Below are 24,715 nucleotides of genomic sequence, written 5' to 3'. Positions count from 1 at the left end.
TGATGGACCAAGACAATGACTTTCCATGTAGTAGACAGCTGAAAAATCCTGTATCACTTCCAGTTGTTTCCTTTCTGGAGGATGATCACTATTGTAAGTCCTCTAGCATATCCTCTTCATCTTCTATGCAGTCTTTGTTCTTCCTGGCAGAGAAGATAAGATTTTCTTTGCACGTACCTACCATGGTAGACTTCAGGCAGCCAGTAAGATGTGGCCAGAAAACCAAAGTGCAACCATGTCATCTTTGATCTCAAAGGACTGCCAAAGAAAGAAGGACATGTCAAAAGTCTCTAGTGAAGCAATAATGAGAAGTAGTGTGTGAGATGCCCCCTTTAGATTGATATTTCCTCGAAGCCTAATCACAAAAGGAGTTTTCCCTACTATATTTTAATGTTTTTTTGTTTTCATTTCATAACTTCACAGTCTTTTGATCAATAAAAACTATTATAATTACAGATGTTTGTAAATGTTGGAGCATTGTGCTTATCATTGTGAAAAATAGAAAATAATATCAAGCTTTTAAAATTAGACACAGCTGATACAGTATAAAGTTATTTCCAAAATCGGCCCTATTAGGAACATTTCTTTCAACAGTGGAAATCCTCTCAGGACGTATATCAAATTAGAAGCTGGTTTATAAGACCTTAAGGTATATCAGCAGAATTAGTCCATTTGGCCTATCGAGTCTGTTCTGCCATTTCATCGAGGCTGATCCATTTTTCCTCTCAGCCCTAATCTCCTGCCTTCCCTGCTGACCAATCAACAGTCTATCAACTTCTGCCTTAAATATACATTAAGACTTGGCCTCCACAGCTGCGTGTGGCAATGAGTTCCACAGATTCGTCACTCTCTGGCTGAAGAAATTCCTCCTCATCACTGTTCTAAAAGGACACTCCTCTATTTTGAGGCTATGTTCTCTGATCTGAGACAATCCCACCATAGGAAACATCCTTTCCACCCACTGTATCTAGGCCTTTCTCCATTACATAGATTTCAATTAGGACGCACCTCATTTTTCTAAATTCCGGCGAATACATGAACAGAGCCATCAAATGCTCTTCATATGGTAAGCAGTTTAATCCTGCAATCATGCTCATGAACATTCTTTGAAGCCTCTCCTGTTTCAGCACATTATTTCTAAGACAATGGGCCCAAAATTGCACAAAATACTCTAAGTGATGCCTTACCAGTGCTTTATAAAGTCTCAACAATACATCCTTGCTTTTATATTTCTGTCCTCTTGAAATGAATGCTAACATCAAATTTGCCTTCCTCACCACAGTCTCAACCTGCTAATAGGGAATCCTTCACAAATCCTTTTGCACCTCAGATTTTAGAAAATAGTCAACCCTTTCATTTCTTTACATCAAAATGCATAACCGTACACTTCTCAACACAATATTTCATCTGTCATTTCTTTGCCCATTCTGCTAATCTAAGTGCATCTGTAGCATTTCCTCAAAACTATCTGCCCTTCCACTTATCTTCATGTCATCTTCAAACTTTGCAACAAAGCCATCAATCCATCATCCAAATTGTTGACATATAACGTAAAAAGAATCAGTCCCAACACAGAACCCTCTGGAACAGCACTACTCATTGCCAGCCAATCAGAAAAGGCTACCTTTATTCCCTTTGTTAGCCTCCTGCCAATCAGCCACTGCTTTATCCATTCTAGAATCTTTCCTGGAATACTGTGGGTTCATAGCTTGTTAAGCAGTCTCCTCTGTGATACCTTGTCAAAGGCCTTCTGAAAATCCAAGTACATCAACATCGACCGATTCTCCCATGTATATCCTCCTTGCTATTTCCTCAAAGAGTTCCAGCAGAATTGTCAGGCAAGGTTTTCCCTTGAGGAAACCATGCTGACTATGACCTATTTTATCATGTACTTCCAAGTACCCTGAAACTACATCCTTAACAATCAACTCCAACATCTTCCCAGCCACTGAAGTCAGACTAACTAGCCTATAATTTCCTTTCCTCTGCCTCTCTCCCTTCTTGAAGAGTGGAGTAACATATACAATTTTACAGTCTTCCGCAAGCTTTCGATATCCAATGATTCTAGAAAGATCATTACCAATATCTCCATAATCTCTCCAGCCAGCTCTTTCAAAATCCTGGAGTGTACACCATCTGGATTAGGTGACTTATCTACCTTCAGACCTTTCAGTTTCCCATGAACCTACTCTCTAGTTATGGTAATTTCACAAACGTCATGACCCCTGACACCTGGAACTGTCACCATATTGCTAGTGTCTTCCACAATGAAGACTGATGCAAAATACTTATTCAGTTCATCTGCCATTTCTTTGTCCCCCATTACTACCTCTCCAGCATTGTTTTCCAGTGATTCAAATTTCACCCTTGCCTCTCTTTTACCCTTTACCTATCTGAAGAAACTTTTGGTATCCTCTTTAATATTATTGGCTAGCTTACATTCATATTCCATCTTTACCTTCTTAATGACTTTTTTAGTTGCCTTGTGCTGGTTTTTAAAAGCTTATCTTTTTTTGTTTTATTCTATGCCCTTTGGCTTTTATATTGGCTTTGATTTCTCTTGTTTGCCATGATTATGTCATGTTTTCTTTAGAATACCCTTTCCTCATTGGGATATGTATATCCTGTGCCTTCCAAATTCTTTCCAGAAATTCCAGCCACTGCTGCTCTGCCATCATCCCTGCCAGTGTTCTTTTCCAATTAATTCTGGCCAGCTCCCCTCTCTCATGCTTCTATAATTCCCTTTATTTCACAGTTATAGTGCTACATCTGACTTTAGCTTCTCCTTCTAAAATTTCAGGGTGAATTCGATCATATTATGATTATTTGCCCCTAAGAGCTCTTTTACCATAAGCTAATCAATTCTGGTTCATTGCACAATACCCAATCCAGAATAGCTGATCCCTGGTGGACTCAACCATGAGCTGCTCGAAAAGGACATCTCCAATGCATTGTGGAAATTCCCCTTCTTGGAATCCTATTCCAACTTGGTTTTCCCAATCTACCAGCATACCTCATGACTATAGTAACATTGCCCTTTTGGCATACATTTCTAACTCCCATTGTAATTTGTAGACCACATCCTTGCCACTGTTTGGGGGTCTATATATAACTCTTATCAGGGTCTTTTTAACACTAGCAGTTCCTTGGCTCTATCCACAATGATTCAATACCTTCCAATCCTACGACAGCTCTTTCTAATGATTTAATTTATATTTTTTACCAGCAGAGGCACACCACCACATCTGCCTTGCTGCCTGTCCTTCCAGTACAATGTGTATCCTTAGACATTAAGCTCCCAGCTATAATCTTCTTTCAGCCATAATTAAGTGATGCCTAGAACATCATACTAGCCAATCTGTAACTGTGCTACAAGTCCATCAACCTTATTCTGTATTCTGCATGCATTTAAATATAACACCTTTAGTCCTATATTTACCTTTCTTGATTTTGCCCACATCTTACATTGCACCTCATCCTGTTGATTGCAATTTTGCCCTGCCTTCAGCCTCTCCTTGCTAAGAGTCTCACTATACCTTGCTTCTGTTCTGTTTGTAAACCAACTACATCATCTTCCGCACTTTCACTCCAGTTTCCATCCGCTGCCAAATTAGTTTAAGCCCATCCGAACAATTCTAGCCAGCCTGCTCACAAGGATATTGGACCCCACTGTGGTTCAGGTGTAACCTGTCCCTTTTGTAAGGTCATACCTTCCCCAGAAGATATTCCAGTGATCCATAAATCTGAACCCCTGCCCCCTGCATAATTCTTCAGCCATGTATTCATCTGCCAAATCATCCTACTCTTACCCTCATTGGCATGTGGCACAGGCAGCAATCCAGAGATGACTACCTTGGAGGTCATGTTTTTCAGCTTTCTACCTCTTTCCCTAAAATCTCTTGTCAGGGCTTCCTCACCTTGTATGCCCATGTCGTTGGTGCCGTTATGTTCCAAGATTTCTGGCTGTTCACCCTCGTCCTTGAGTATGCCATGAACACAACCCGAGATGTCCCTGATCCTGGCACCAGGGAGGCAACATACCATCCGGGTGTCTCTATCATGCCCACAGTACCTCGTCTCTGTTCCTCTGACTAAGTCATCTTCACCTCTCTGCTCTTCTGAGCCACAACACTAGGCTCAGTGCCAGAGACCTGGTCACTGTGGCTTCCCCCCCAGTAGCTCGCCCCCCTCAAAAGTATCTAAAGTTATATACGTATTACTGAGGGGCATGTCCACAGGTGTACTCTGCACTGACTGTGCATTTCCCCTCTTTCTCCTGATGGTCACCTGTCTCCTGCAACCCAAGGGTGACTGCCTCCCTGTAGATCCTGTCTATCAGCTCCTCATTCTACTGTATGACTCAAAGGTTATTGAGCTGCAGCTCCAGTTCCTTAATACATTCTCTGAGGAAGTGCAGCCCAGTGCACTTGGTGTAGATGTGTTTATTTGGGAGACTGGAGGTTGCCCAGACTTCCCACAGTACAGAACACTGCCCCTGGAGCCATTCTCACTAATCTACAGGTGAGGAAGGAATAAATAAGAACAGAGAGAGAATAACTTACAAGGCAATCTTTCTCACCCAAGCTTGATCTTGCCTAAGCCTTGTGAACCAAAGCCATTCTAAAGACTGCCCCACTTGATAGAATGGCTGTTCCACTTGCACTGAATTATACTTATTGGCCCTTTCTTATGAATCCCTCTTGATGATTGGTTGCTCCTCAAATCAGGAAAAACTCCCATGAAACTCTGCCATCAAAATCTTGTTCACTGCTCTGATTAAAAAGTAGCTCTTTTCACGTACCCCTGATGTAGACTGTCCAACTCAGAGAAAAGGGGTTTGAGGCTCTGCTTTTGAAATCCTGAACACGGACCTGACTGACAGGTAGTTCTATTTACTCACTGCTGCCCGCTGATTGGTCACTCCACAAATCAGAAAAACTGCCGCAAAATTCTGACTTCAGAATCTTGATCGCCGCCCCAATTAAAAAGTAGCTCTTTCTATGCACCCCGGATATGGATTGTCCACTTTATGGTGCATGTTATTCTCATTCAGAAACAGAATTAAAATATCTCTCACTTAATGCACATGAAACCCTTGAAAACAGTTGACAGAAGAGAAACCTCCACCTTTCGTATGGACTGCTTTGATCCCATTTGGTATATTAATCTAATTACCACTTGATCATGGAATTCAAAACATTAAAATAAATAAAGGCAACCTGTAGGTAGACTATTCAGAGAAAAAGTCTGAGGAATCCAAAATTTATTTCTGTCATTTCTTCACAATGACATTGGGTATGGCATCATGAGTATGAAATCACGTTAGCTTTCCAGTGCAAGTAATTTCATGTCAAATTATCTGTATAGAAGTAAAAGAAAATAATTTGTATTTACATGGACTACGGAAAACCTCAGGGCATTGCAAAGACCTTCAGACTCCTTTCTCTAATATAATATAGTGTAAAGTGCTACTCCAATTCTCAGTTAGAAAAGACCATGAACAACAATTAGTTGCAATTCTACAAAATCTATATTTCACATTTTAAATTGTTAGAAAGTTATGAGCAGGACACTAACAGAAAACCTCTGCTTTATTTTCTGTAAAATTTTCTTAGTTCTGTTGCATCTATATAGAGCCTGATTTTAACATCACCTCTGACATTACAGCACTCAGGAATTGCACTAACTTAAGCTGAGATCTTGAACCTCCGGGCTTGAATTAGCGACCTGGGTTTTACTAACTATTGGAAATAGATTTGGTTTATTATTGTAACATGAAATGAGTACAGTGAAAAACATTTGTTATCATGCCATCCAGTCAGATCGTTCCATACACGAGTACATCTGCGCCGTAAAAAGGAAAGCAGAATTCAGAATATAATATTGCAGTTTACAGTAGGTGTAGTGCACATAGAAAAATTAAATGCAAGGGCTATGCTGAGGTAAGTTAGGAGATCAAGAGCTTAAAGTGTATGAGAGGTCCATTCAGAGTCTGATAACAGTGGTACATGAGCCTGGTGGTACATACTCTCAAGCCTCTTTACCTTCTGTCCAATGGAAAGGGGGAGAAAGAGAATTACAAAGATGGGAGCAGTCCTTCATTATTACCAGAGAACTACCAGAGTAAGAGGATGTTTAACAAGATAAGAACCAATGGTATTAGAAGAAAGATACTAGCATGGATAGAGCATGAGCTGATTGGCAGGAAGTAAAAAGTGGGAATAAAGGGAACCTTTTCTGATTGGCTGTTAGTGACCAGTGATGTTCCACAGGGGTCGGTGCTGGGACAGCTTCTTTGTACGCTGTATGTCCATGATTTGGATGGTGGAATTGATGGCTTTGTGGTCATGTTTGTGGATGATACAATGAGGCAATGGTGAGGCCTCACTTGGAGTACTGTGAGCTGCTTTGGGCTCCTTATATAAGAAAGTAAATTGGACATCGGAGAGGGTTCAGAGAAGATTCCCAAGAATGATTCCGGGAATAAAAGGCTAATCATATGAGGAGCAATTGATGTCTCTGGGCCTATACTCACTGGAACTTATAAGAATGAGAGGGGGTCTCATTGAAACCCAATGAATGTTGAAAGGCCTCGACAGAGTGAACATGGAGAGGACATTTCCTATATGGTGGAAGAGTCTACGACCAGAGGACACAACCTGAGAATAGAGGACATCCAGGCAGAACAGAAATGAAGAGGAATTTTTTTTAGCCAGGGTGGGGTGAACTTGTGGAATTCGTTGCAAAAGGTGGCTGTGGAGGCTAGGTCGCTGGTTTTTGGTTAGTCAGGACATCAAAAGTTATGAGGAGAAGACAAGAAAATGGGGTTGAGAGGGAAATTAATCAGCCATGATGATGGCAGAAGAGGCTCAATAGGCCAAATAGCCTAAATCTGCTTCAATGTTTTATGGTCTTATTATGTTTGCTGCTTTCCTGAGGAGGCAGGAAATGTAGACTGAAATTATTAAATCGTGAATACAGAAAACATATCCACATGGCTGATTATATTTGTAAGGAGAGATAGCCATTTATAACAGAGTGTTGCTTCTGTTGATTTTTCAAACACTTTCAACTCTGCTAACTTATAAATAGTTCAGCCTTCATTTCTTGAAAGTTGCTAATAACTATAAATTCTTGTAGCTGTTCATCTCTGCTTCTTTTGAGCTGCATGAAAGGAAATATTACTCTGGTGCAATAGCAAGTACTCTTCCTCAGTTGAAATCTGAAGCTGTGGAGCATTTTGGAGGCAGCTTCAAGTTACCTTAGTTTGCACGAATCACACTATCCTGAGCTAGGGATCACTTATCGTTAATCAACATGCACAACTGAGAAGATGATCTATTTTTCAACACAAACTTCCGTGATGAATGCACCTACGGATATAACAGGGAAAAATAAATCTGGTGTGATGTAGTGAGAGGTGAGTACAGAGTGGAAGGTGTGAGTTGGGTGAATGATATTCAGCCAGAATTTGTCTGATTAAATATCACACAGAGAATATTTTAGAATTAAGATAGAAGGTATACTTGAATTTCCAGTAACCCAGGCAATAATTATTTTATTTAAAGTTTGATTGCCACAAATTCCCATTGATGTGAGGATTGCACAGAAATCCTAGTGCATATTTACTTTTGTACATCTGCATGAAGTTTCTGCATAGGCTAATTGCTCCTTAACAACAAGAAGCTCCTTATGATATAAAAAAGCATAAATTAGAATACTTAATCGTTAGTCTAATCCTATGTAGTCCAGTTGAGATAAATCCAAGTGTTATGCAGGCACTCATCTGATTAGATATAACATCAAAATAAGCCATTCCCAGGTTCACCCATCATAGAGAAACCTTTATCTTTGTTTAAATATACATTGGGTTTACATGACTGATAGGAACTTGTTTAAATATATTGGGTTTATTATTTATATATTGTTATTTATATACATTGGGTTTACATGACTGATAGGAACCAATGTCAATTTTCTTAAATCAGGAATATGGAATAAAATTAATTGGAACTGTTTAATTCTATTTGCAATATGTTTATCTGCATGTTGTCTTCTTTCAGCAGTGTCTGTGTTGTTCGAGGGCAAGTGGCAGCAGTGGATGAAACCCCACTGGTCGGTGTAAACATCAGCTTTCTGAACCATGACAATTATGGGTACACCATCAGCCGTCAGGATGGCAGGTGCAGAAGAATGTTTTTTTTTCATTTTTCCCACTGTATTCCTATTTTAAAGATGCATTTTGAGTTAAATTTACATAGTAAATATACACACAGTAAGGGGAATTCTCACCAAGGGGAGAAAAAACTAGGGCTGAGACAGGAGGCATGTAATGAGAAAGCTTGACTGAATAATAGCAATAAAACTAAACATATATAGTGCAATTAGAGATCTCCTGCCAAGTAAAAATATTGATTTCTTTTGTTCTGTACACATTATAATAAGATGCTTTGAAAAGGATAATGATAGAGATGAAAGTCTTTTGTGAATAATTATAAGTTAGTTATATTATTTCCTGCTTTGTTAACATTTTTCAAAATGTATAAAAAACTTTGAACCTTTGAATTGCACCTTAGGTAACTCATCTAATTTAGCTAATAAAAATAATCTGCAACTAATGAGAATAAACTTTAAATGTCTTTTATCTAAATTCACAGACTATGACATTTGGTAATGGATTAATTTCTAAAGTAACAGCTATTTTGCCTATTTGCTTTGAGAAACAAAATACAGTTGATTCTGTTTAAATGGGACACGTCAGGACCAGAACATCTCAGTTAAGCCCGATTAAGCGGCTGCCCCAATTAGCCAAAGTTTCATGGAAATAGTTAAAAGGTATAATAAAGACAAACTACTGTTTAACTGAGTAACAAATTATGTATTTAAATGAAACACAGAACAAATTAGATCACTACCAATACCTCTACAGTATTATAAAACTGCACATTGATTCCTAATAGTTATTGCCAGAATTCATCTACTATGTTCTTTTGATTGACTGTAAATGAGCAAAATCAGTGCAGACACCTAGTACAGATAAAGAACTATCTTCAAACAATCCCTTAGACGATTGCATCTTCATTTTAATTATAACATTCAAGATTGTCGATACCTTCATAATTTCAAGCCTGTTAAAGTAGAGAAATGGATTCATTTGCACTCCTGACCATTTCTAGCATCTCCAAGCTTGAGAGATAGTCAAGTCCCTCAAAAGCAGAGGTGGAGGTGTATGCCTCAAGATCAACTCCTCTTGGTGCACAAATGTATCAGTGTTGTTCCAATCCTGCTCACCAGAACTGAAATATCTCACAATTAAGTGCAGTCCATTTTACCTGCCACAGGAGATTTCGGCAATCATTTTGGTAACCCTGTGCATTCCACCTGAGGCTAATGTCAAGCAGGCTTTAAATGATCTTACCAACAGGATTAACATGCATGAAACAGCACACCGTGACATCTTCACAATCATTATGGGGGATTTTAAACAGGCCAGCTTGAAAAAAATCACTAATTAATTACCATTAACAAATCGCTGTAGTATCAAAGGAAACAACACACTAGACCACTGCTACACCACAATCAAGAATGCTTACCATGCTATTTCATACCCACACTTCAGGAAGTCCGAGTAGCTGGCTGTACTTCTGCTCCCTGAGTACAGGTAGAGACTGAAGACTGCAGCACCTGTAGTGAGGAACAAGAAGGTAGGGACCAGGGAAGCGAAGGAATGCTTACAAGAGTACTTTGAATTGGTGGACTGGATGTATTCAGGAATTCATCTTTAAATCTGAATGAGTATGCTGCAGTAGTTCCCAACTTCATTAAAATCTGTGTGGGTGAGTGTGTATCTACAAAAACTCGCTGTACATTCTCAAAACAAAAGTTGTGGATGAACCAGGAGGGTTGTCATCTGCTGAGGGCTAGATCACTGGCATTTAAACCTGGTGATCCATGTCTGTACAAGAAAACCAGGTATGACTTGCAGAAGTCTATTTCAAAATTGATGAAGCAATTCTGAACGAGGTTGGAGGTGACATCGGACACGTGTCAACTCTGGCAGGGTTTGCAGGACATGATTTCCTGCAAAGCAAAACTCAATAGCAGCAATGCTTCACTATCAGATGACCTCAATGTCTTCTATGCCCACTTGGAAAGAGAGAATACACAGTAACTACAGCTGTGAAGATCCCTGCTACATCCGGTGACTCTGAGGTTTCTGTCTCAGAGGCCAATGTCCGGCTGTCTTTTAGGAGGATGAACCCTCGCAAGGAGGCAGGTCCACGATGGAGTACCTGGTAAGGCTCTGAAAACTTGTGCCAAACAACTGACAGGAGTATTCAGGGACATTTTCAACCTCTCACTGCTATGGTCGGAAGTTCACACTTGCTTCAAAAATGCAACAACTAGACCAACGACTAAGAAGAATATTGTGAGCTCCCTTAATACTATCACCCAGTAGCACTCACATCTACAGTGAACTCCTGCCTCAGCAAGGACCTGGTCTTACTGCAATTTGCCTATCACCACAATAGGTCTGCGGCAGAAGCAATCTCAATGGCTCTTCACCCTACCTAAGATCACCTGGACAACACAAACACCTATGTCAGGATGCTGTTCATTGACTATATCTCAGCATTTAACACCATCATTCCCACAGTCCTAATCAATAATTTCAGAATCAGAATCAGAATCCTTTATTATCGCCAAGTATGAGGACACATACAGGGAATTTGATGCCGGTTTCCCTGAGCTCTCTCTCTACAGAATTAAAAGCAAACAAAAACAATAGTGCAAATAATCATAAACTATATACAATGAGGTCCACCTCATTGAATGTACAAGTGGACTTGATTTATAATAGTCTAAAATTCAAGTGTTCATAAGACTGATGGCATACGAAAAGAAACTGTTCTTGTACCTATTTGCCCTGACATGCAGTGATCTAAAGCGCCTACCAGAAGGAAGGAGTTGGAACAGGTGATGACCAGGGTGTGATGGGTCTACAATAATGCTGCTTGCTCGCTTCCTGACTCTAGATGCATATAAGTCCTGGATCGAGGGCAGCTTCACACCAATAATCTTTTCCGTAGCCTTGACAGTTCTTTGGAGTCTATTCTTGTCTTGTTTGGTAGCTGATCCAAACCAGACAGTGATGGACGAACAGAGAACAGACTGGATTATTCCTGAATAGAATTGAATCAGCAGCAACTGAGGCAGGTTGTACTTCCTGAGTCGACGTAGGAAATACAACCTCTGCTGAGCCTTTTTGATAAGAGTGTCCATGTTGGGTGTCCACTTCAGGTCCTGGGAGATTGTGACACCCAGAAATCTGAAGGTCTCCACAGCAGACACAATACTGTTGAGTATAGTGAGTGGGGGGAGTATTGGGGGGCTCCTCCTGAGGTCCACTGTCATCTCCACAGTCTTGAGCGTACTTAGCTCCAGATTGTTTTGACCACACCAGAGGGCCAGCCGTTTCACCTCCCGTCTGTATCTAGACTCATCACCGTCTCGGATAAGGCCAATGACAGTTGTGTCGTCTGCAAACTTCAGGAGCTTAACAGATGGATCCTGTGAGGTGCAGTCACTAGTGTAAAGGGAGAAGAGCAGTGAGGAGAGCACACATCCCTGGGGGGCACCGGTACTGATTGTCCGGGTGCTAGAGATGATGCTCCCCAGCATCACTTACTGCACCCTGTCAGTCAGGAAGCTTGTGATCCACTGACAGATGGCAGGGGAGACAGTAAACTGGGTGAGTTTGGAGTGGAGGATTTCTGAGACGATGGTGTTAAACGCCGAGCTGAAGTCAACAAACAAGACCCTCACAGAAGTTCCTGGGTTGTCGAGGTGTTGTAGAATGTAATGCAGTCCTATGTTGACTGCATCATCCACTGACCTATTTGCCCGATTTGCAAGGGGTCCAGCAGGGGACCTATGATGTCCTTCAGGTGAGCCAACAAAAGTCTCTCAAAGGACTTCATGACCACAGATGTCAAAGCAACAGGCCTGTAATCATTTAGTCCCTTGATAGTGGGTTTCTTTGGGACTGGAATGGTAATGGAGCACTTGAAGCAATGAGGGACTTCACACAGCTCCAGTGATCTATTGAAGATCTGTGTGTAGATGGGGGCCAGCTGATCAGCACAGGTCTTCAGGCAGGAGGGCGACACACCATCTGGGCCTGGTGCTTTCCTGGTCTTCTGCCTCTGGATTCCATCATCTAAATTATTTATAAACAGCATAAAAAGAAGTGGTCCCAGCACTGACCCCTGCGGAACACCACTAGTCATTCCTCCTTGATAAGGGATGTGCTTAGCCCACTGCTCTACCCTCTATACCCATGATTATGTGGCTAGGCATAGCTCAAATACCATCTATAAATTTACTGATGATACAAACCATTGTTGGTAGAATCTCAGATGGTGACAAGAGGGCATACAGGAGCGAGATATGCCAGTTAGTGGGGTGGTGTCGCAGCAACAACCTGGCACTCAACATCAGTAAGACAAAGAGCTGATTGTGGACTTTAGGAAGAGTAAGACGAGGGAACACAATCCAATCCTAATAGAAGGATCAGAAGTGGAGAGAGTGAGCAACTTTGAGTTCCTGCATGACAAGATCTCTGAGGATCTAACCTGGTCCCAACATATCGATGCAGCTATGAAGAAGGCAAGACTGTGGCTATATTTCATTAGGAGCTTGAAGAGATTTGGTTTGTCATCTGTGTGTTTTAGGTATCATGTGGAGAGCATTCTGACAGGTTGCATCACTGTCTGGTATGGGAGGTGCGCTGCACAAGACTGAAAGAAGCTACAGAAAGTTGTAAAATTAGTCAGTCCATCTTGTGCACTAGCCTCCAAAGTATCCAAGACATCTTCAAGAAGCGGTGGCTCAGAAAGGTGACATCTATTATTAGGGACCCTTGTCATCCAGGACATGCCCTCTTCTCATTATTACTGTCAGGAAGGAGGTACACACTCAGTAATCAGCAGCAGCTTCTTCCTCTCTGCCATATGATTCCTAAATGGACATTGAACCCATGAATATTATTTTGTTTTTTAAAAAAAATTTGCACTAATTTTAATCTATTTAATATACATATATATATTTACTGTAATTGCTTTACTTATTTTTTTCTTTTTGTGTACTCATCTATTACATTGTGCTGCTACTAAGTTAACAAATTTCATGACAAGTGCCTATGATAATAAACCTGATTCTGATTCTGAAATGCTTGACACTGCAGTGAGCAAAACAATTCTGATTTGTCTTACTGTTTATTTCTCACCAACCATCAGTGACAAAAATCACTGCTTTTTGAACATAATCTCAGATGGTGTTTCATCTTACTGATGTTGAGTGCCAGGTTGTTGCTGAGACAACAATCCACTAATTGGCATATCTCGCTTCTGTATGCCCTCTCATCACCAGCTGAGATGGTGAGTTTGAATTAAAGAATAAAGGGTAGGCCATTTAGAATGTTCAGGAAAATTTTTTACCCAGAGAGTTGTGGATCTTTGGAATGCTCTGTCTCAGAAGGCAGTGGAGGCCAATTCTCTGGATACTTTCAAGAAAGAGTTAAATAGAGCTCTTAAAGATAGTGGAGTCAAGGGGTCTGGGGAGAAGTCAGGAACAGGTTACTGGTTGTGGATGATCAGCCATGATCACATTGAATGGCAGTGCTGGTTTGAAGGGCCGAATGGCCTACTCCTGCACCTATTGTCTATTGTCTATTATCAAACACATGTTAACTGATTGCTCTAAGCACAATGTAGTGTCTAATGGCCACACAAGTGCACGCTCCACATTCTAGTTGGAAACTATTCGGCAACAGTCTCCTGCCAACTAAGCAGCTTATTGTTCCATGTAAATGAAAGGAATCCTGGTTATTTTCTTGATTCAGTTTTTGTTCTTTAAGAATTCCTCTGGATTAACCAATGGCCCAGTTACCTGGAATCCATTGGATTGAGCCAGACCTTCCACTGAAAAGCTGTCATCAGAGCAGTTGGATTTTACACAACCTATCTGGGTGGAATCTCCCACTTGGGGTCAATAAAGTACTACTACTTATTATTATTATTATTATTATTATTAATGATAATATTCTCAGGATATCTGAGATAAAGTTGATATACAGCTGAAATGCAGCCTTCAACACCAGTCCAATGTCACCTTCAGGAAACCTGCACAACAGGTGGTTCCTTATTAGTCTATCAATATAGAACAGACATTTTGCTTCAGGTTTCATTCTTAGCTCAATGGCAAAAATATTAAAATCTTCTCTGGATGCACTCCATGACAGGAGTAAAACAGATGATTATGAGAATCCAAACAGAAAGTCTGCATTCATTTACACTATGCCTTAAATGTTCCTTGCATTTCTGCCTTTAGTTTCTAACCTCATTTGAGCTGTTTGTGAGAAGCATCCCTCTAAGTTGAGTGAGATAAATCCAACTATCATGCTGGTTAGTTTTGTTCTTAATGAGCCATAAGAATTTTAATCTAACAAAATTTATATCTAATTAAAATGAATTTAGCTGACAAATTTACACCGTATAAAACTACAATAATTAACCCCCAGTTGTTCATCTACCTATTTCTGTTATAATGGTTCTTTCTGACAGAATGACTACCTTGAAAGGTTAACAGAATCTAGAATACAATATATTTTATGATTAACTTAATAAAATTGGTTAAGTAGCTTCTGTACTGGTAGGTGATCTTCAAGATGGTATCAGCAACCAATGTGACCAATGACAACATCCTGCAGGCAGTTCGCAAAACTTCTTCTTTTAAATATGCTTCTACTGCCTAACTGTGTGCAATTGGAGGCCGCAATTTACATTTTGATTATGGACCAACTGAGCGATCTTGTGCTTTTGATGTATCTGGGTGATTTCGGCCAGGTTAAGAGCAGAGCGTGCACCTAAAGGCAGAGTGCAAACCCATGAATGGCTCCATTACTTCTCACCAATTAAAGCCCTAAGCAAGATTGAATTCAATGAGGATGAGAGCGGAAGGCAAGTGGATGTTCAATGCCATCTACCTGTGTTTGTCCAGTTTTCCTTTGCCAGAGGAAGGTGCACGAGTTTTGGGTGGCGTGCTGCAAGATTAGATCAATGTGACTAGTGGCTGTGGACTTGTTTTTGGAAGAATCTACAGTTCATGTTACAAGCATTGCTGAATCTTGATTACTCTTTTTTATACTAATTTGTGCAATTTGATTGAGGTGCTTCAGGATGGACTGGCGCTGCAGCCTGCAGTGAATGATACATAAAGGGACTGAATTGAACTGAACTAAACTGAACATTCTTAGACCATTTCAATGACTCTACAGTTTGATGTTTTATATTCTGTGTGTTATTTGTTTGTTTTTTGCCCTTTGCCTGATTTGTTCTTTATTTTCATGCATTGGGTGTTTGATGTTTTCTTCGAATGGGTTCCATGGTGTTTCATTGTTTCGTGACTATCTGCTGGAGGACGAATCTCAGAGACGTATACTGTATACATACTTTGATAGTAAATATACTTTGAATCTTTGATGTGTCATGATAAATTGAAAATCTGTTTTTTATTACTACCAAATTCATATTTACAAATTGCACATGTTCCATACTGAAGGAAAAAAATAACTTTTTCTCAATTTCTTTCAAAGTACAAAGCATAAGACCAGACATTTCAGATATTCCTAAATTAATACGATAAGCTTAAAGGAATGTAAAACTTTTGATGTGGAATAATACTCCACAAGGAGTACAACTTACAATCAAAGGCTAACTTCGAATGTGTTCAAAGCTGGTTTAGATGGTAATCATCCTTCAAAATGTAATTTATGTCAAACCTGATACTCAGATTACATTTAGATCAAAGTCTGATCCAATTTCAACTTCTTAACATTTATTTATTTGTAATTCTTTCTTTCTTTGTTACCAGTTTTGATCTCGTAGCAATTGGAGGAATCTCTGTCACACTAGTCTTCGAGCGTGCTCCCTTCATCACTGAAAACCGCACTCTCTGGTTGCCATGGAACAAATTTGTTGTCATGGATAAAGTCATCATGAAAAGAGTAAAATCTAATCCTCCTCTCTGTGACCTCAGAAGCTTTTCTACTCTGAATCCAATTGTACTTCCTTCGCCCCTGACCACGTTTACAGGATCTTGTCCACAGAGAGGACCGGCCATCCCGGAAATACAAGTAGGGACAGCTATTTCATGTTTTGGTGTAAAAACATAGTTTTGCCTTTGCACTTATTGGGATATAAACCTTATTACAATATTAAAATATTTATGAAATTAAAATAATGAATGTTGATGCAAAAAGAAGAATTGCCTTTCGATACTAATATCAGCTAGCACTAATGGTACTAGATCCTTTATTAATATTGTTCTTCAAAGCATTCATTCATCTGCTGGAAAAAATATTCCATTTTCTTACTGCAAGCAATGTGGAATATAGAACCATCAAAATACGATTATGCTTATAATAAAGCCATGGAGACCTTTACCTTCTATATACTGAATGATATACTGATTCATGTTTGAGCTGGATCAGCCATACAACGAATCATTATTTTATCATTATTATTTTCTCATGTACAAGTTATGAATTCTAGTGGTAGAATCCACTCTAAAAGTAATATAACTAACAGGAAGAGTTTAGTCTCAGAGCCTACTCTCTATGGCTTCTGACAATAGAGCTGAAGTATGATTATTTTCAGTGCTGATGCAAATAACAATCATCTGTTCATTTTTGTAAAGCACAATTGCACACTCATTAATGTCGTCTTTTGAATGTGGAAATATTAATTTATGGGAGCTTCCATTTCACTCATGAATAAGCAGCACCACTACTAGGTCCGGCTTATTCATGGAACCTGGAGGTGCGGATTTGTTCCAGGGAATGGAATTCATCCTATTGATTGGGAGATAATCCTGAGCTCCAACTTCTAATGCTGTCATATTTATCAAAACAGCATAAAAACCTGCTTATACTCAGTATACTGTATTATACTGAGTAACCTTTACCGGTTAAGCTTCACCGAAAGCCTTGTGCATTGGGATGCCCATAGACTTTGGCACTTAAACATTTTCGACTGATCACTGGTTTACAGCCATCAAAGTTAATTGACATCAGACCATATGGGATTTGCAGAGTTCAGTGTATTCAATGATTAATCTGAATATGTCAATTCCTTGATCACAAGCACTAATTTATTATTTCCAGCCCATAAATATGCTCATTTCTCTTGCAATTCAACTGAAATTGTGCCCTTTACAGCTGATAAAGTAGAATTGCTTTCAGCAAACCAGTAAGGACTGATATATATCATTTTAAATAGTTTCTCTCCAAAACTGGAAGGGACAGAAGCTGGACATACTCAAAAAATAGCCCCACATTTTAGGGAGTAAATATTCAAAAGGTAATTGTTAGAACTCATTTGATGAGGAATTGATCACATGTGTAGCCATTATTTCAGGGTGTAACTTGGAGTAACTTGATCTGAAATGGTCAATCTATTTTATGTATTTCTTGCATAATGTGAAATGCATTAATACTGAGACGTAACTAATTTACCAACGGAAGGCCGAATGCACAAATTGGCAGCTGTTGTGTGTTGCCCTTCTTTTCCAAAATTCATCGCCATTAACTTCAAGGAAAAAGACTTCCAGAAATAAAGTAGTGTTATTTACTAAAAACAACAAGGTGAAATATGTCCACCTGGGTGCTAGGAGCAAGAACGTACAGAACTCATAAAGATGCATGCAGTATAAAGCTCACTCTACCCCATTGATGTGATTCACAACTGCATGAGCACACACTTGGTGTAATATTTTAAACAACACCAAAATTATGGTCAGTCTGAGTAAATTTACCAGCTGATGCTAAATCGAGAAAGTATGAACATATGAATTAGGAGCAGGAGAAAGTCATTGAGCCCCTTCAGCCTGCTCCGACACTTCAAGTCAAGTCAGGTTTATAGTCATTTGACTATATACATGTATATTGTCAAACGAGGCAACATTTCTCCGAACCAGGGTATAAAGCACTGTAGTATACATAACGCACATCACATAATAGCTTATGAAAGTAAAGATAAAATCTACAGATGGATTACACATAATAAACAAAATAAAGTGCATAAATTAAATATTATAAGGTACAGAACAGATTAACCAGTGACACTTCAAATGTAATATTGTAGGGAGTTCAGAAGCCTTATAGTCTAGGGACAAATCTGTTTACCATCCTGACCATTCTTGTTTTTATGCATTAGTGTCTCTTGCCTGTTGGCAGGAAGTCAAAGAGGAGGCTGAATGGATGGGTGGGATCCTTAATAATACTAAGAGTCCTACGTACGTAGTGCCTCTGATAAATGTCCCCGATGGATGGTAAGGGAAACCCATATGATCCTCTCAGCCATTCTCACAGTCCTTGGTGGAGACTTCCAGTGCAATGTTCGGGTGCTCCCATACCAGTTGGAGATGCAACTTGTCAAAATGCTCTCAATGGTGCTCCTATAAAATTCAGTTAATATGGGGTGTTGGTGGTGGGGGTGGGAGAGACTCACTTGCTTCAATCTCCTTCAGAAGTGGAGACAGAGTTTTTTTGTTCAGGAAGGTGATAATAAGGGATGAGATGAGGTCAACTATGAAGTGAACTCACGGGAACTCGGTGCATTTAACTCTCTCTACGGAGGAGCTACGTAATCACAGAGGTGGGTAATTCATCTGCACCTTTCTGAAGTCCACAATGATTTCCTTGGTGCTCTCCACATTTGGACTTAGGCTGTTTTTCTCACACTAGTCCACCAGCCACTCCCCTTCCTCTCTGCACTCCAATTTATCATTGTTGTTGATGCAAACTTGATGACATGGTTTAAGCTGACTCCTGCAAAGCCTAACAAGATCATCATTAATTTCATTTGTAACCTCAAGTTTGCATTCCTGTCCATCTGCAGTAACCTTAACCATTGCTTATCAGGAACCTAGTTCTTGCCAAGAATCCTTCTATCTATCTATCTATCTATCTAAATATTAAAACACTCTACTTCACTGCCCTTTGAGGAAAAGTGTTTCAAAGTTTTTCCTCTTCTCTGTCTTAAGTAGGTGATACCATGCTTTTGAACACTGATCTTTTGTTCCAGAATCTCTCACAAGAAGAAGCATCCTCTCCATATACACCCTGTCAAAACTACTTAGGCCCATTTAGGACAGGCAATTCAAGCTCTTACTCTTCTAAATGTCAATGCATACAAGCCATGTCTGTCCACTCCTTTCTTATTGGAAAATCTTTTCTTTCCCAATATTGGTTTTAGTAAATTTCCCCGCTATTTCCAATGCATTGACCTCCATTCATAAATAAGGAGGTGAATTCTGTATTCATGCATCAGGTATGGTTTTTATTGAAACATGGCCTCCTTTTTGTTGCATTCAATTCCCCTCATAATAAACAATAACATTCTATTCAGTTTCTCAATTTATCGTGTATTGGGTTTTTGTGAATCATGCACGAAGAGATCCGATGGTAGTGTGGAGATATGTCTCTACCAAAGGAGGTGTAAGGCTAGTCTGCAGGTCACCCTTGTTTAGCTCCCTCCCTACTACCCTCCCGCCCTGCCTGATCATTGGTCACATGAAGCCATAGAAGCAGATGGTGCATACCTTAAGTCCTGGCTATGCGACCACCGACACCCTGCAGACAGTCTCTAAAGATTATTGATAATGACTGGGGTCACCAATCTTGTAAAGACACTGCCCAGAAGAAGGCAATGGCAAACCACTTCTGTAGAAAAAATTTGCCTAGAACGATCGTGGTCATGGAAATACCATGATCACCTACATCATACTCTGACATGGCAGATAAGAAACGAAAACCAGGAGACTCAGTTCATTCTAGTTCTGAGTTATGTAATCTCTCAAAATTAGGTATTAAGCATTATTATTTGGTAACACATCTACAACTTCTCACATCTTCTATTTGCCAGATGTTTATTCAGTCATTAAGTTATTTATGTCCCTTTTCTGTTTCTTTTCACTAATTTCACAACTTACTTTCCTATCTTTCCTTGTCAGCTAATACTTCTGGCACATCATTTGTTGCAACTGGTCAAACAGAAAACAACCCGCTTATGCCTGGTCCATGCTTCCTCTTTGCCAGTTCTACCAATGCCAATATGTCACCTCCTACATTTTATTTTCTGCAGTAACATTTCATGTGACTTCTTGTCAAATGGCTTCTGGAAATCTCAGAGCTGTTTAGCTGCCGGTCTTCATTTGATCACTAGACATTTTAGTTCTTCAAAGAACACTAATAAAGTGGTCAAACAAGACTTTGCTTTCAATAATCCATGTGCCCTCATAATCTTGTGCTGGGTATCCTGCTATAATATCTTTATTAAAGCATCTAACTATTTACCTCTGACAGATACCTGTATTGGTTTCATCCTGGATTTCATCCTGGAATAATAAGAAAGGTACCATATAGAAGGAGGTAATTTAGCCTATCTTGTCAACGCCAGTCAAAAAATAAGACATAGGAGCAGAATTAGGCCTTGTGGCCCATCGAGTCCACTCCGGAATTTACTCATGGTTGATCCATTTTCTCTCTCAACCCCATTTACCTGTCTTCCCCCATAACATTTCATGCCCTGAATAATCAAGAACCTATCAACCACTGCCATAAATGTACCCAGGGACCTGGCCTCTAAAGCCGCCTGTGGGAACAAATTCCACAGATCCACCACCCTCTAGCTAAAGAAATTCTTCCTCATCTCTGTTCTAAATGGACATCCCTCTATTTTGAGGCTGTGCCCACCGGGCCTAGACTTCCCCACAGAGGAAACAGCCTGTTTACAAATAGACGTTAAGTAAATCTTAACTTCAGCATCTTGAAACACAGCCATGGAAGTTATAATTCCTCTCTGATCCTTCTGTCAAATAACTTAAATCAATGCTCCTAAATTATATCTTCCTGTTTGTGGGATCCTCGCTCCTCATAGATTTTTTGCACCTCTGTTCAACTTCATTTTTATCTTATTGCTACATAAAACAGCACCATCCCAGACAACCTTATCCCGCAACATTGATTTGCTGGGCCTCAAGTAAATCTGACACCTCTCTGTCACCCTCTAATATGGAGAGAAATAAACTGTCGATATTCCGGGCCGGCCCAAAATATCGACTGTTTAATCCCCTCCATAGATGCTACCTGACCTGTTGAGCTCTTCCAACATTTTGTGTGTCGCTCCAGAGTTCTTGTATCTGCAGAATCACGGTGTTTATGATTTATTGTCTCTCTGCTCTATTTCTATTGCTTTCACAAACTTTCTGTTGTGTGGTGACCAAAGCTGCACACTGTATTCTAGAATTGATGTTTTTCACAGTATGTCTAGACATCCCTGCTCTTGTATTCTGTAACTTACCCAATAAAGATGAGCACTTCATCTACTTACTTAACGTTTACCTTATCTACCTAAGACACTTTCAATGATTTATGGCCAAGAAATTCAATTATGTTGGTCAGTCATGATCTTTTCTTAACAAATCCATGCTAGTTGTCCTTAATGAACCTGTGACTGTTTATTGATTCTTGCTGGCACCTAAAAAATTTATCCAGCAATTTATCCAATAATCCTTCAGGCATTACTTTACCATAACCACAACTAAAGTTTTCAAAGAATGATTTGAACTAGCAGAAGGAGGAGATTGTCTTTTGTCATTCTAATAGTCATCTGAAATCAAATTAAGGTAGAAATGAATTTCAGGCTCTTTTGCAAAGAAAATGATGATATTAAATAAAAAGATTACTTGTGCTGGATCATTACTGTTTATCCTTCGTTTCTGTTACAAAACGACTTCAAACTCAAAGACATTAACCTTTCTTGCCAGGTTGTACAGGAAGAGATTGCTATCCCAGCCAGTTTTGTGAAGCTCAGTTACCTCAGCAGCCGTGCTCCTGGATATAAATCATTACTGAGGATTATCATGACTCATTCTTCTATTCCAACTGGATTAATCAAGGTTCATCTTACCATTGCTATTGAGGGTCGACTCTTCCAGAAATGGTTTCCTGCCAGGCCTGACCTGGCTTATACTTTCACATGGAACAAAACAGATGTTTACGGGCAGAAAGTTTCTGGTCTCACTGAAGTAGAGGGTAAGTTACTATAATCAAAACTCAAAAGTTCAAAGTTAATTTAGTATCAGAGTAACCATATAACTATATAACAATTAACAGCACAGAAACGGGCCATCTCAGCCCTTCTAGTCCGTGCCAAACACTTACTCTCACCTGGACCCAGACCTGCACTCAGCCCATAACCCTGCATTCCTTTCCTGTCCATATACCTATCCAATTTTACTTTAAGTGACAATATCGAACCTGCCACTTCTACTGGAAGCTCATTGCACACAGCTACCACTCTCTGAGTAAAGAAATTCCCCCTCGTGTTACCCCTAAACTTTTACCCCCTGACTCTCAACTCATGTCCTCTTGTTTGAATCTCCACTACTCTCAATGGAAAAAGCCTATCCATATCAACTCTATCTATCCCCTCATAATTTTAAGTACCTCTATCAAGTCCCCCCTCAACCTCCTGCGCTCCAAAGAATAAAGACCTAACTTGTTCAACCTTTCTCGGTAACTTAGGTGCTGAAACCCAGGTAACATTCTAGTAAATCTTCTCTATACTCTCTCTATTTTGTTGATATCTTTCCTATAGTTCGGTGATCAGAACTGTACACAATAAGTACAGATAGTATATATCACTACATACAGCCCCAAGATTCATTTTCTCGTGGACATACTCAATAAATCGAATAATCATAAGAGAATCAATGAAAGACTGCAACAACAGGGTAGATAGCCAGTTTACAAATGACAACAAACAGTGAAAATACAAAAAGAAGGAAATAAGGAATAGTAATAATATAATATTTAACAACAATAATTGAAGCAATCTGATTACTGACACAGGCACAATCAAGTATACAGATCATTGGCTTTTCCCCCACAGATTTATTATTGAAAAACATTTAATTGAAATATATAATGCCTCTATTTCAGCATACAGTATAATATCTATATGAAGAGATTTGAAGTTTTGTTTTATTTTTTCTCAGTTTCAGTGGGTTATGAATATGAAACCTGTCCTGATTTGATACTCTGGGAGAAAAGAACAGCAACTCTCCAAGGATTTGAAAAAGATGCCTCCAATCTCGGCGGATGGTCTCTGGACAAGCATCATGTCTTGAACATACAAAGTGGTTGGTATCTACTGTGCAATGTAAACATTAAATTGATTACAGACTTTGGAGCAAACCATGTTTGTCATTTTTTAAATCTCATTTAAAAACCATGGACATGCTGTTAGGCTCTCTAGGTCTTCGTTCTAACACAAGCCATCCAAATGACAGGATTGTCTTTCTTTTCTGCTCATGCAACTCTTTGACAATCTTTGTCCAAATCCTGACAGTTCTATACATTTGATGCACATTGGATTTTTATTTTTGCCAGATGATTGAATAGCTGATGCTAGAAATTACATGAGAAGCTTCTTTTAAAGGTTAACGCGAACTCATATGATTGGTGGAGCAAGCTTTACTCAGCATTTAACATTATCATACTTGGAATGCCAGTGTTTATCACTGATCCCAGAATGTCAGTGGTAATGTGCTCTTAAATCTCCCAATAAAAAGAAACATACCTAAAACAACAGACAGGTAGCATGTGCAAGATGCTGTGTCCCTATAGGTAAAGGCAACAGAATAAACTTTGAGGACTAATGCACAAAAAGATAATTATTACTTTGTTTATAGAATGGTGTTCTTGCCATTTATAACCTTCTCAACCCCTGAAGTACTCAAGTAAAAGTGTCTCACCTAAGCTAGAGGGCTTGAGAGCATGCTCTGCTAGCGAAAGATACTAAATAAATACAAGTCCTTATTCCCATATTACTGCTTTAGGTACCCATTGGTTAACAGAACTGAGTACACTCATGAGAGATTTTAACCCTGTTTGTCATCCTTAATTTCTGAGAAAAAAAATAATAACTAACCATATTTTTGAGTTGTGTACTTTTTCTTCTAACCTTGTGATGGTGTCCTTATTAAATCATCTACTTAATTTCGGGCTTATATTTTTCATTCTTAATTTATTCTTGTCTAATATATTATTGGACGTTGAACTGGCAGTCTTCAGTCATCGAATTTTAAGAATTGCTGAACACAAGAATACCTCCTCGGTATAAGTGAATGGATCATTCCTTTCAAAGGTTGGGAGGGGGGTGTGTGTCAGCAGAGATAGGAAAAGCGAAGTTTCATGTTTTGCTCGTTTAATTGAATATTTTTAATTGAAGTGAATGTGTTTGATGTTAAGGAAAATGCTGTGGATATTGTTATGACTTCCAAAAGTTATTTCATATGGTCCCAATCATATTGTTCTATGATAGTTTTACATGACAAGAATCTGAAATTCTGGTTTTGTTTAAGTATTGCTGTAACCTTGAATGGTTAAACAGAAAGAGACATGCTTAATATGTTAATTGGAAATCCTGCTCTCCAGAAGCTAATCAATAAGCAACCCATTAACTTATCAAGGAAATCAAGGGAAAGAAGCACTTCAGACTTATTTTGTTGACAAACCTCTTTATGTGTCTGTGTGAAGAGTAAGTTACTGCCTGTTACTCTGCTGGCATTTGGAGCAGCAATGACGGTC

At 39.3% G+C, this 24,715-nt stretch overlaps 1 protein-coding gene across 1 annotated transcript in view; it reads left to right on the top strand.

Annotated features, from left to right (window-relative positions):
• The window catches only part of LOC132398041 (teneurin-1-like), a 742,532-nt gene that overhangs the window by 558,407 nt on the left and 159,410 nt on the right, over positions 1-24,715 (top strand). The window contains exons 14-17 of the mRNA XM_059976960.1: positions 8,064-8,183; positions 15,934-16,195; positions 21,889-22,156; positions 23,122-23,265. Coding sequence (XP_059832943.1) covers positions 8,064-8,183; positions 15,934-16,195; positions 21,889-22,156; positions 23,122-23,265 — 794 coding nt within the window. The remainder of the gene's footprint in view (positions 1-8,063; positions 8,184-15,933; positions 16,196-21,888; positions 22,157-23,121; positions 23,266-24,715) is intronic.

Source organism: Hypanus sabinus, chromosome 8, assembly GCF_030144855.1.
Source record: "Hypanus sabinus isolate sHypSab1 chromosome 8, sHypSab1.hap1, whole genome shotgun sequence".
In the NCBI taxonomy this organism is placed as follows: Eukaryota; Metazoa; Chordata; class Chondrichthyes; order Myliobatiformes; family Dasyatidae; genus Hypanus; species Hypanus sabinus.
The sequence above is the reverse complement of the archived record's forward strand: the minus strand, read 5'-3'. Positions and strand labels throughout refer to the sequence as shown.